The following is a 13,028-nucleotide window of genomic DNA, read 5'->3' as shown; positions in this document are numbered from 1 at the left end:
ATATGAATGCTTTGTTACCAAGCTAACATTGATTGCAAACCCTGATTTGAAAGACTATATAAGGGAAAACTCTAGCAACTGGGAAACCTAATCCCCACACCTTACGTGTGATACTAATTGTGTTATCTAGAGTCGTTTCTCCTTTAACCTTTGGTTTCTTCTTAAAAACCAAGTTAACGACTTAAAGACTTCATTGGGATTGTGAAGCCAGACCGATACTACTTTCTCGTAGTTGTGTGATCTGATCTTGTTGTTTCTATCGTACGAGTACAATCGCAAAGATTGGCTCATTCGATAACTTTGGTCGGGCTCGCAGATTGAATTGAGAGATAGAGATATTAACTCTTTGATATATTTTTCTTAAGATTGAGTCTAACTCTCTAGTTGATTCTCTTGAAAGTATATTGGAGTTAGTCCATACAGATTGCTAAGCAAAATATTGGGTGTGGTTGTTATACCCCCACTTTTTCAATTGGTAGCAGAGCAGGAAAACACGTTCAAGACCTGATAAGTCTGTGTTTATAGCGATCTGACTCTATGGACGACAGTACTATCTCTGATAAACGCATCACCAGGAACAAAAGTTCTGTTTCTATAAAGTCTATTAAAGAGAGAGCTTTATCAATCTCAAATATAGGAGAACCTAGTGTTCTAATGAAACATACTAACACTGACATGTGTTATCCCGATTACCTTTCAAATGAGTCTGACTCTGTTGTTGAAAGGGAAACATCTGATGAGACTAAACTGATTCTAAATCTTGTTAGAATGTATGTCGAATGTCAGTACCGCGTAGTGTGAACTTACACATGCATTGTTCGGTATATGATTACTCGTTATACCTTTCTCGATATTATATGTTTAACAGGTCAAGAACAATCTGCTTTGTCCAACATCAAATAAAGTGGAATGTATGACCTAGAACCCGATACCGAGCAGTGTGAACTTGAAAATGCCTAGTTTGGTGTATGATTACTCATAATATCTATCAGGGGACTATATATTTAGCAGTGTACCAAAAGATCTGCTTTGTGTCATGAGAAACTAAAACAAGATCGGATAACCATACATGATGATTTTTGCGAAGGTACATATTTGAGTTACTAATATCGAGGTTGATACATATTATCGACAATTACCAAGGGATCCAATCTTTTTATGTGGTTTTCCTAACTCTCCAATGGGATGGATGGGCTAACAACCAGATTTGCCCGCTTTACGACTGCAATTGGATGGATAAACCCTCAAATGCGAGAGTTCGTCTATCACGTCACTGAACGAGACTCAACCTAAAACCGTCCCAATTTAAGACGAAACCGGACTCAATCTGAGACTATACAAATAACATAAAACCAAAAAATAACAGAAAAATTAAGTAAGTAGGTTTTATACATTTTTATAACTTTTTTTAATAGACGAATAATGCTTGATATTATAAAAATTCTTTTTAATATAAAATCGAGTCCCGCTAATTAGAAAATATTTGTTTAAAAAAATTAAATGTCAGCTCACCATCGTGAGAAGTCACATTTGCCTAAGACCACTAACAGGGAGTACTAATTTGGTACCCCTATTAGCAATCTTGATATTTGCCTGTCCAAACCGACAAATGACTAAAATTTGAGCATCCCATGGGTTCGAGTTGCTCTTAGAAATTTTTTGAAGCTTGTCATACTCATTTCTTATTTTGGCCACTGTGCTGTGCAGGAAAACATTGGGAGCATTCAAACTTGAATAAGCCTTTTCCTAAATTGATTATCCTTATATAATCTTAAAGAGAAACAATTCGGAAAATTGAGAAATATTCTAGTTCTTTTACAACAAACGCAGTTGAATTCAATTTCATCACTTTACTAAAACTCTTTTCCAACAATCGTAGGAATGCCAAATTAAACCTCAGCAGCTATTTAGGTTCTAGTGCTTATTTTGTTTCCAGAAAGAAACCCCTCATTTTAGGAAAGCGCGAATGGCCGAATCAATCAAACCAGGTAAGAATCTGAATCAATGTCCCTACAGTATCTCATTTGTCTCTCTCTAATAAATATAATTTCATCAAATTCTTGAAATTATTTACTAGATTAAGTCATAATTTCGTTCACTTTCAAACTTTAAGTGCAATTATGGGGTTTTGCAGGTTCTGTGAAATCTGTAGCTGTAGTGGGTGGTGGTGTTAGGTAATTACTACTTCGTGTTGTCTTAAGTTAGGGTTTGGGCTTGAATTTTTCGTTTTGTAGAAGATTTTCATAAGATCATTTTTTAACTTTTCTCATTTTGTTAATGATTTTGTAGTGGGTTAGCTGCAGCATATAAACTCAAGTCACAAGGTATCAATGTCACTGTGTTTGAAGCTGAAGAAAAAGCTGGAGGAAAACTGAGAAGTGTTTCCCGAGATGGTCTCATATGGGATGAAGGTGCAAATAAAATGGTGAGAGTTTGATAAATATTGGAAGGTGACTTCAATATTATAATGTTAATAGTGTTATTTGGTAGTACAAAACTAGCCGATGAAATAGAATTCTGATGCATGGTGTTCTAATTTGCAAATGTGGATGCTTTCACAAGAAGTTCTATCAGCAATAAATTTAAAATTGAGAAACATCTTAGTTCCTGAGAATTATCATTGTTGTTGTTTTGTGTTCTCTTGCAGACCGAAAGTAGCATGGAGGTCAAAGGATTGCTCGATAATTTTGGTCTCAGGGAGACACTGCAATTTGTATGGAATGACACTTACTGGATTGTAAATTTATATATGTTAGTCAAATTAGAATTACGGATATTACATATTAACACATATCTCAAATGATGGCCCATGTGCCTCCCTTTGTTGGCATGCACTGTTCTTTGGTGCTCCATTGGGTTACATTTTCCATTTGACTCCTTGAAATATCGATAACTTCAATCTCGTTCTTTGGTGCTCCATTGGGTTATATTTTCCATTTGACTCCTTGAAATATCGATAACTTCAATCTCAATGCCATGAAGATGGAAACTTGTTGTGTGACATCTTATTCCACAGATCTTACATCATATTTTTATAAATACAGTTAGGAGACACCATAAAAAAAATGTATAGTTAGATTAGTTTGTGCTGAAGTTAGCAAGAACAGTCTACGCTTACTCAAAATTCAAATCTGATGATGTTATCAATTTATAGTTTGATATTTTCTCACATGCCTACTTTGTTAGTTTACTGTTTCGAATATACTCATTAATGTATGCCTTCTAGGTTGTGCGAAGAAGTTGAAAATCATCTTTTATTTTTTCAGCCCATATCTCAGAACAAGAGATACGTTGTAAAAGATGGGGCGCCCACACTGGTATGTTCGTTTGCTGAGCTTGTTTTATTTCATACGGTCACTATCTTGCCTCTTCAGATGAGACTTTATATTTTGTAGCTCCTTCACTTTGATGTGAGATCTTATTAGTTCGTATGTTTGATACCTTCATCTGCTTGATTTTCCAAGGTAGATTCCATCAAATCCTATCGCACTGATAGCAAGCAGTTTACTTTCTACAAAATCAAAGGTAATGTTCCTACTTCTTGCTGTTAGTTTGTTGGTTTGGGCATTTCATAGATGTTTTATATTTTTTTGGAGTTCCACTGTAACTGGACAATTCAAAAACAATGGTCGAGTGTGCCAAGTGCCGATTCACAAAATATCAGTAGAAACTTGTGTGTAGTGCTCACCTTTTCTTTTGTATGTTAGTTGTGCCTTCTATTATAGAAGTTCAATGCATGGATGGGGCTAGGTCCACACTTGGTGGTTACAAAGTGTATTTGAATCTATAAAATTGTAGAAAGCAGTATAATTGGAAGAGAAGCATGACAAAAATCCTTAAGAAGGGAATCGGTCTCTCTGAAACTTACCCGAGTAATACGCATCTTTATTTTCAGTTTCAGATATTCTTTGAGCCGCTTCTATGGAGATCACCGGCACATAGAAGTAACCAGTCAAAGATGTCAACTGAGTATTCTCAAGAAAGGTAACTCAGCAAAGTGTTTTGTGTATTATTTTTCAAACATCTTAAGGACCTGGTTTGTAAGCTATCAAATTGAAAATTTTGAGTATATCTCTTATGAGTTACGCTATTGAACTCATGAGTTATCTAAATGGTTTTCCATCTGCTGGATATGATAGTTGTTTGTTTCTTTTAATGTAGCGTCAGAGAATTCTTCCAGCGCCATTTTGGTGAAGAGGTATTTCATTTACTCATATCCTATAGGATTCGGATTTTCTTATTTAACAGTTTTTCTATGATGGTATTGTTGTTGTATTTCTTTTTTAAGCTTGAGAATCATCTCATTTTTTTTTCTAATTGTTTTGATATCTCTTTTACGTGTATTAATCAATATTTTTCCTTCATTTTAGGTTGTTGAGTATCTTGTTGACCCTTTTGTTGCGGGTACAAGTGCTGGAGATGCTGATTCATTGTCTGTAAGTGTGTCTACTTATTGCTGAAGTAAAGCTTTAGAATAATGTGAATGTAGTTATTCCTGCATCACGTAATTAACTGCTATGATTCTTCCAGATGAGTTTGAAAGAATTTGCTCCATATTAAAATTATCCTAAACTGTAAGAACTTATATATCAAGTCGGCCTTCACTTTTGCGAAGTCGAAGGTGAAGCTTTGAAGGGCACTTGAGCCTCCATTCTCTATATGAAATTTGAGTCTCCTGCAGGAGATGTTAACTACTGGTCCAAATTTGTTAAGAGATAAATCTTGAGCATCTTTTGATTACTGGGATCACTTTGAGTATGCTATGATGTATGCTTTTATGACTCATTCGCATATCATAGATTGTGTGAGTTGTTTGGTTTGTATGTTGATACTTAGTTTAAACAATCTTTGTTCTGTATGCAAACAGATGGTTCATGCATTTCCAGAGCTATGGAATCTAGAAAAGAAGTAAGGTTCAATAAACTAAAACTTCGTCTGATTACTTTTTTCAACAAGACAGTGAATTTGTAGCTTTGGGCTAAATTTTTTCATCAGAGGACATAGCATAAGATATGGAGGGAAATGAGTCGAACAATTATTTTCCTTACCCCGTTCAAGTCTTACACATTACACTGTAGTAAAGTTGGGGAGTTGGACTAAGTTTTGATTGATTGCTACAAGTAGCATGTTATCTGAAAAGTCTTTTCTAGTAAAATTACTTGCATTGAGCTAGAATGGTAGGCTATAAGGGTTTTCTTTTATTTTCTTCCTCTTCCTTGTTTATTGAATCATTGCACCAGCACTATACAATCAGTTGTCCAGTTTAAACGGAAAATAAATACAAATGTTATAAATGAGTAGCAGATAAGTATACACATTAGTAAAATTCTTTCCCTGGTAAAATGATATATTGCTAATTATAGGTTGAACCTGATTAAGGTTTCTTATTTCCCATTAAAATTGTTGGTTCCTTTACTACTAACGAAGGATGCTTCTCAAGTAATGCCTTCCATATTTGTATATCGGTTCTTGCTAGAAATCATTGAAAGAGAAAACCCTTTGTCATCCTAATTGCTGGATATCTAACAAGTTCGTTTATAATTAGGTTTGGTTCAATCATAGTAGGTGCCATACTGTCTAAAATGTCAGGTAAACAAAAGAACGGGGGGAAGGACACTTGTTTAGAAAAAAGGAAGCTACAGAGGGGCTCATTCTCATTTTAGGGAGGGATGCAGGTAAGATTATAATGAGTGAAAAGGGTTTTGATAGTTACTTAAAAAGTCATTCCTCTGCATTCCATTTTTTTATATGTAATGCGATGACTTAGGGTATCCCGGTTAGCAGCACTAATTGAGCAACAATTTCCTATAGATTAGGAAGAAAGAGTTACTATAGTTTGTGACCATTGTCTTTGAGCTAGTTTCTTGCTCCGAAAATGATTCCTTTTTTCATGAATAGCGTAGAGGTAAAGGGTGATGTATTTGGCTCTAACTTCTGAATGTCTGATGTTTCTATATTTTGCAGAGACTCACTGACATGTTATCCAAAGATCTTGGAGATGATTTGAAACTGAAATCAAAGGTGCTATCATTATCGTATAATGGTGATGATATATCTTCATCAAATAACTGGTCCCTTTCTTATGCTACTAACCAAAAGACAGGCGAGCCCTCTGCACACCAATCTTTTGATGCAGTCATTATGACCGTGAGTAAGCCTAGCCATTGATTTGCATTTTCTATTTACCACATGGAGGATGAGTTGGAGTTACCTGTGCATTCTCTGAACTGCCATATGATTAGTACTTCTGCAATTTCTTTCTCAGTTTGAACTTCAAAACTTGTTTCCGTTATAATCTTAACCTCTCAAAAAACTATTTGAGAACTTATTTGACATTCTTTTTCTCTTGATATGTCTGTTATGGCTCCAGGCTCCTCTATGTAATGTGAAGGAAATGAAGATTAAAACATGTGGAGGTCCTTTCATACTTGACTTTATTCCAAAGGTAAGAAATCCCGTCTTTTCGTTGTTAATGATTTTTCAGACCCTAAGAACAATTGACACTAACATGGAGTACAGATACGAAAATATTACCATGCACTAAAACTACGTCGCTCTGTCAGTTAGGTAAACCGTCTGGTCAATCAGTTCTCCCGGACATCCAGGACAGTGTGTGTGCATTTTTTAGAAGTGCACCACACATGTAACTGACTCATGAGCTACTTCCTGCCCGAGATGTAACCATATATTGGATGAATCTGGGTAGATTAAATTTACGCTTTAAGCACAAGAGATGGCACACTAACCTTGATCAAGTTTCTTGTACTCACCTCATGCTAACTAGCTACTGATGGTTTTAAATCCCTCTAATGCAGATCACTTACTTGCCACTCTCAGTAGTAATTACAGCCTATAGGAAGCAGAATGTCAAGAGACCACTTGAGGGATTTGGTGTTCTAGTTCCTACCAAAGAGCAACAAAATGGTTTGAAAACCCTTGGTAAGCATTGCTTTAAACAATTAACTACCTAACTAAAATTTGCATCATTTTAACCTTGTCGCCTCATCTTGGTACTCTCTTTTCTTCCATGATGTTTCCTGATCGAGCCCCCAATGACATGTATCTCTATACTACGTTTGTTGGAGGTAGTAGGAATCCAGAGCTTGCAAAAGCTTCATTGTAAGTGGTGCCCATGCCTAGGCAATAACTCATTAGCACCGATATTCTGTTATTTGTTTTGTTTCTTTAGTTGACGGTTACAATTTTGGGGATGACATATTTAATCATGTCCCCAGGGATGAGCTGAAGCACGTTGTTACTTCAGACCTCGGGAAATTGTTGGGTGCAGAAGGAGAGCCGGCATTTGTGAAGTATGAATCGTCACAAAGCTCGTTATTTCTTCAGTTAGCGTAGCCTTATATTTGAACCTGTGGACATTAGATTGCGGTCATACTGCCTAGGCTCTGTTTAATCACAAAAAAGTCCTTGGTTTCAGTTACGTCTAACTTTCCTATTTCTCGAATGACAGCCACTTCTACTGGAGTAAAGCCTTTCCCTTGTACGGACATGGCTACAACTTAGTTATAGAAGCAATCGAGAAGATGGAAGGAAGTCTTCCAGGGTTCTTCTGTGCAGGTAGTTGCTCAACTAGTAGCATCATAATGAATCTGCTCAAGTTAGTAGTTTACTTTTTTCCCCAGTGTTTTCCAGTATTAATTTAATTTGTCTTCTCGATGTGGGCACAATAGGTTACCATCGAGCCGGAGTATCTGTTGGAAAGGCAATATCTTCTGGTTGTGAAGCAGCTGATCTTGTCATCTCCCATCTCAATAAAAACTTAGTTAGAGAAGAGAAACTGAGGTAGTAAAATACACATGATGCTATGCAGGCTGCAATCAAACTGGAGGGTACCTCAACTACTAGATGCTTAAAAAAGAGAGATTTTGTCCACATTGTCGAAATTTTATCACCTTGAAAATCATATTCAAAATCCTCTTCTTTCGACGAGTAGCACGTATTTATGTTTCAGAACCTCATCAGTTGAGTTTCTACTGTGGGCAATCTTTGGCATGAAACAATGACTTACAATTCGACCAAAGGTGAACTAATAGTAGCCATTCTCTGGCTGTCGGATCAAATTTATCCGCACATCTTGGTGCTGATATGTACTCAAAATTACACAAAAATCAATGTTAAAAATAGCAATGGTAATACCATGTCATGCACCTTCAACTATCCACCACGAGAACCGTCTCATGGTGCTCTCTGTGTGCTGGGTAACGCATCATACTGACGAGGAATCAAATGGGCGAGCTCGCCTGACGAGTTTCCCCAGTTAAGCTGAGCTTTGAGGTTTAGTCCACGAAAAATTACCGGAAGGGCTATCAAGGCCAGAACCGGACTCGAAATAGCTAATGTGGCCAGGTCCTTAGGCTTGGAGAGGGGAAGGACTTACTAGGGCCCACTTTTCTAGATGGACGGTCTACATCGGATCGTCGAAACCCTAAATTTAAATTGACGGCTGCGAACGTCTTGTTTGTTTAATATAATAGAACGTGTAACATTATAAACATGATCATGTTCCAAAACCCTAACTAAACCTTTCGCTAAAGTCCTCATAGATTGTAAAGTCGGCTACAAAAACCTTCATCAAAAACAAGAGAGAGGAGGAGAAGAGAGCGAAAGCAAAAATAAACCCTAGAAATTATTTCTTCTTCAAACGCCTCTGTAATGGCGGTGTATCTACTCCATGAAGCTGCATCTGGTTACTCATTGTTTCAAGCTCATGGGATAGATGAGATTGGGCAAAAAACTGAAGCTGTTAGGAATTCGGTAACTGATCTTAATAGGTTCGGTAAAGTTGTAAAGATTGCTGCTTTCTCACCATTTGGTTCTGCTTTAGATGCTCTTAACCAGTGTAATGCTGTCTCTGAAGGTGATCTTTCTTTCTTACCTGTTTTTGTTTTGTTTTCTATTGGATTTTTAGTACTTAGATGATGTTATTATGAATTTGTGTTAGGTTGGGTATATTTTTGTAGTGGTTGTGAAGGTATTATGTTGGTGTTTTTGTGTAGAATCTTTGTTTTTGTTTGTGTTTTAAGTTTCCTGGTATTGGGTTTTGGGTTCTTCCTGCACCTCCATCATCACTGACTCCAGGACTCACATCAACACCAAAACCTCCACCAAAGCTCCCTCCTGCTCCAAAGTTGAAACCTTTCATCCACCATTCAGGACCAGCTCCAAGTCCTCTGCCCGCAGCAGCACTATACCTGCTCTTGCACCAACCCTACCTCCTACAAGCTCCTATACTTCCAACACCTATCCCACCAACTCAACCTCAGCATCTCAATCCAACACCAGCACCATCTCTACCCCTTGTTTTAAGCAGGAGGTGGCATTGTTGCTGGTGTACGAGGTGATGCTACTAGATGTTGGACCATGTGGAGGTTTTGGTTCTGGTCCTTTTAAGTGGTGGTGGGTGTGGAGGTGCAGGTTTTAAGATATTGCAAGTTTAATCTGAGGAGCCATTTTTGTGAGTTTTGGGATTTTTCGTTGGTTGTAATGTAAAACTCTGTTCATTTATGAAATGCGCTAACTTGAATCGGAAACTTGAGCCATGTCTTGTCGGATCAATCTTCGGCTTAGAAATTATTTTATGTATATAATTGTATTTCTTATAACAATGGCTTGGAGATTTAAGTTCATTGCTTCTTTATTGGGTTTTTTATTGGGTTTTTTTTGCAGGGCTTATGACTGATGAGTTAAGAAACTTCTTGGAGTTAAATTTACCCAAAGTCAAAGAAGGAAAGAAACCTAAGTTTAGTCTTGGAGTTGCTGAGCCAAAGATTGGGTCACATATCTTCGAAGAAACTAAGATTCCCTGCCAAAGCAATGAATTTATTCTTGAACTTCTCCGTGGTGTCCGCTTTCATTTTGATAGGTTCATTAGTGACCTTAAGGTTTGTAACTTTGGTCTCTCACTCTCAAGGTTTCTTTGCTTTTTTCTTAATGTGGTTAGCACGGTTATGAATTTTTTTATCATTTGCTTTGTAGCTCACCGATTTGGACAAAGCTCAGCTTGGGTTGGCTCACAGTTACAGCAGAGCTAAGGTGAAGTTCAATGTCAACAGAGTGGATAACATGGTTATTCAAGCTATCTTCCTCCTTGATACTCTTGATAAAGATGTCAACACCTTCTCCATGAGAATCAGGTGTGTTATTGAAGCTTGCTCCTGCATGTAACAGTGTGTTGCTATTTCTGAATTTCGTATCATGTTCACTGTTAAACTAGTGCCATTGTGTAGCTAAAATGTTCCAGTTTTGTCACTTTTTTAGTGGGGTATAAGCTCTTACTTTTACTGTAGAAAAATCATATCTTGGTTCATAAACTGATTGGCCCGAATGTTTTTTGTCTGCTACTTTCTTCAGAGAGTGGTACTCGTGGCACTTCCCTGAACTAGTTAAGATTGTTAATGATAACTATCTTTATGCCAAAGTAGCAAAATATATTGAGAACAAGTCTGAGCTTTCTGAGGACAAGATCCCAGGATTAATTGAGATACTTGGAGACGAAGACAAGGCAAAGGAGATTGTGGAAGCAGCGAAAGCATCCATGGGTACGTGTGAAATTATGTTACTTTGTAGACCAATGTTTTTCTCTCTATTTTCATAGTCATCTTGACATCTGCTGTTTTTTATTTGCAGGGCAGGATTTGTCCGTTATTGACTTAATTAATGTCAAGCAATTTGCCCAGAGAGTGATGGACCTCGCACAATACAGGAAGAATCTACACGAGTATCTAGTGAATAAAATGAATGACATTGCACCAAACTTGGCTTCTCTTATTGGTGAAATGGTTGGAGCTCGTTTAATTTCTCATGCTGGGAGTCTTACAAATTTGGCCAAGTGTCCTTCCTCCACTCTTCAGATTTTAGGTGCAGAGAAAGCACTCTTCAGGTATAATTAATTTGGTTGTCTTTCTCAGTTCTGCTGGGGTTCATCATGTTATTGTGTAGATGGTTTTTCATTTGGTCCTCCGACTGGATTCCCTGTACAGGTCTGCTGGTCATTTATTATTTTAAAATCATTCATGTAATTGTTTGTATTATTTTTATTTGTTTAACATTTCTTGGTTTTCTTGTATAAAGAGCGTTAAAAACTCGGGGGAACACTCCAAAATATGGTCTCATCTTCCACTCATCTTTCATTGGACGAGCATCTGCAAAGAACAAAGGTCGTATGGCTCGCTATCTTGCCAACAAGTGTTCTATTGCTTCTCGCATTGACTGCTTTTCGGGTAAGTTCATTGTGTTGCTGAATGCTATTAACTTGTTTTGCCATTGTAATTTGTCTGACTCATCATTACCACTAATAACAGAGACAAACACCACTGCATTCGGGGACAAGCTCCGTGAGCAAGTCGAAGAGAGACTGGATTTCTATGACAAGGGTATTGCACCTCGCAAGAATGTTGACATGATGAAGGCTGCCATTGAAAGTAATAAAGGTGAGAATGAAAGAATGCTGATTTTTGGCCTAAAATTGTTCTTTGAGTTTGCTTGCTTATTTTGCATCTGATGTTTTGTTGCACTCTCCTATATGCTCTCCATTCAGCTTCATGATAATTATCGTTCATCCTTACAGTGCTCTTCGTTCAGCTTGATAATAGTCACTGGTCATCCTTACCATCTCTCCACATTCAGCTTTATAACGATTATCTTGTTCGATCAGCTATTCTTTATTTTATTTTATTTTATTTTTCTTTATAATTGGTAATTGGATTTTGCTCAAAGATATAGTCCGTCATCTGTTATCTAGAATGTATGTAGAAGTGGAAACACTTGTTCTTATGTAGTGAGTTTCTCACTCTGCATTAACTGATATGGATGTAGAAGATGTAGCTTCCGCAAAGAAGAGCAGCAAGACAAAGAAGTCAAAAGGTGATGTAGAGCCTATGGAAGAGGACAAATCAGCTGCTAAAGCAACTAATGGAGATGCTTCAGAGGAAGACATGGGGACTGAGAAGAAGAAAAAGAAAAAAGAGAAGCGCAAGTCTCAGGAGAATGGTGAGAATGGAATCGAGTCGGAGCAGAACGGAACAGCCAAGAAGAAAAAGAGCAAAAGCAAGGATGTTGAACATGTCGGAACTGTCAGCGAAGTGAAGAAGAAAAAGAAATCTAAAAGCAAAACTGATGCTTAATTTAGTTTTCTGATAAAATGTGTTCTCTGGTAGTATGCTTAGTTATATAGAGGTGTTTTGGCAAGTACTGCCTCTGTATTTGGTTTATGTTTTTGTTCTTTAACTCTTTTGTAGCATTGACAATATTTAATATTTTCTGCAGTTATATACTTCATGTTTAATCTGCTCTTCAGAATTCCTTCTTGAGCCATGTCTGATAACTTATCTGACATGGGCTTTCTGCCTTGGCCATGTGCCGTGGCCATGAACAGTTAAACATTGGCATCGCTGATTTGAACTTCGAATATTGTAATCAACTTGGAATTATTCACCAATTTTCTGCTCCCATTGCTTCACAACAAAGATCTACCACTAACCTTCTGGGGCGAAGCTGTTTTCACAGCTTGTTATCACATTGGTGGTTGTCAAGGCACATGAGAACATAGTGTCTTATTTCTCTTATCTTAGTATTATCTTATAATTTGCATAAATTTAAGGCACATGAGAACATAGTGTCTTATTTCTCTTATCTTAGTATTATCTTATAATTTGCATAAATTTCATTCAAAAGGAAAGATAAATGTCTTATTTTCCAAATTCTGTTAGGATCTCCCGAAGCATCCAAGGGTGACTCGAAGATGGACATACTCCAGCTTAAGTTTAATGCCCAAAAAACATCTTCCTTCAATGCTAAGCACTCAGGCTTGCTTAGCTCCTAGTCCTCGTGGATGTATTTTCTCCAGGCTCCGTGGCAGCTCCAATTCCAATGGTTTTTGTAATTTTGTTATCAGAAGCATCAGTAAGTTGGATATACATATATGTACCATAGCTTAGAGCATCTCCGGTGGTGTTTAGATATGTATCCTGGGTGGAGATTAACTAAAATCAGATTTTATTAGTATAGCCCCA

General features: G+C 37.2%; 1 protein-coding gene and 1 pseudogene across 2 annotated transcripts; both read left to right on the top strand.

Moving 5' to 3' along the window:
- Positions 1 to 1,634: 1,634 nt before the first annotated feature.
- Positions 1,635 to 8,028, top strand: LOC113302817 (annotated as a pseudogene).
- A 530-nt stretch (positions 8,029 to 8,558) lies between these two features.
- Positions 8,559 to 12,315, top strand: LOC113302816 (nucleolar protein 56-like). Of its 2 annotated transcripts, none has more exons than XM_026551773.1 (8): positions 8,559 to 8,875; positions 9,685 to 9,899; positions 9,994 to 10,151; positions 10,369 to 10,556; positions 10,645 to 10,897; positions 11,089 to 11,237; positions 11,319 to 11,447; positions 11,836 to 12,315. In XM_026551773.1, the coding sequence occupies exons 1-8, from the start codon at positions 8,671 to 8,673 to the stop codon at positions 12,138 to 12,140; spliced, it is 1,602 nt and encodes a 533-aa protein (XP_026407558.1). In that variant the 5' UTR covers positions 8,559 to 8,670; the 3' UTR covers positions 12,141 to 12,315. The 2 variants fall into 2 exon arrangements, with proteins under 2 accessions (XP_026407558.1, XP_026407557.1); XM_026551772.1 differs by having other exon boundaries at positions 8,560 to 8,875; positions 11,833 to 12,315.
- The last annotated feature ends 713 nt before the right edge of the window (positions 12,316 to 13,028 follow it).

Source organism: Papaver somniferum, chromosome 8 (genome assembly GCF_003573695.1).
Source record: "Papaver somniferum cultivar HN1 chromosome 8, ASM357369v1, whole genome shotgun sequence".
Taxonomy (NCBI): domain Eukaryota; kingdom Viridiplantae; phylum Streptophyta; class Magnoliopsida; order Ranunculales; family Papaveraceae; genus Papaver; species Papaver somniferum.
The sequence above is the reverse complement of the archived record's forward strand: the minus strand, read 5'-3'. Positions and strand labels throughout refer to the sequence as shown.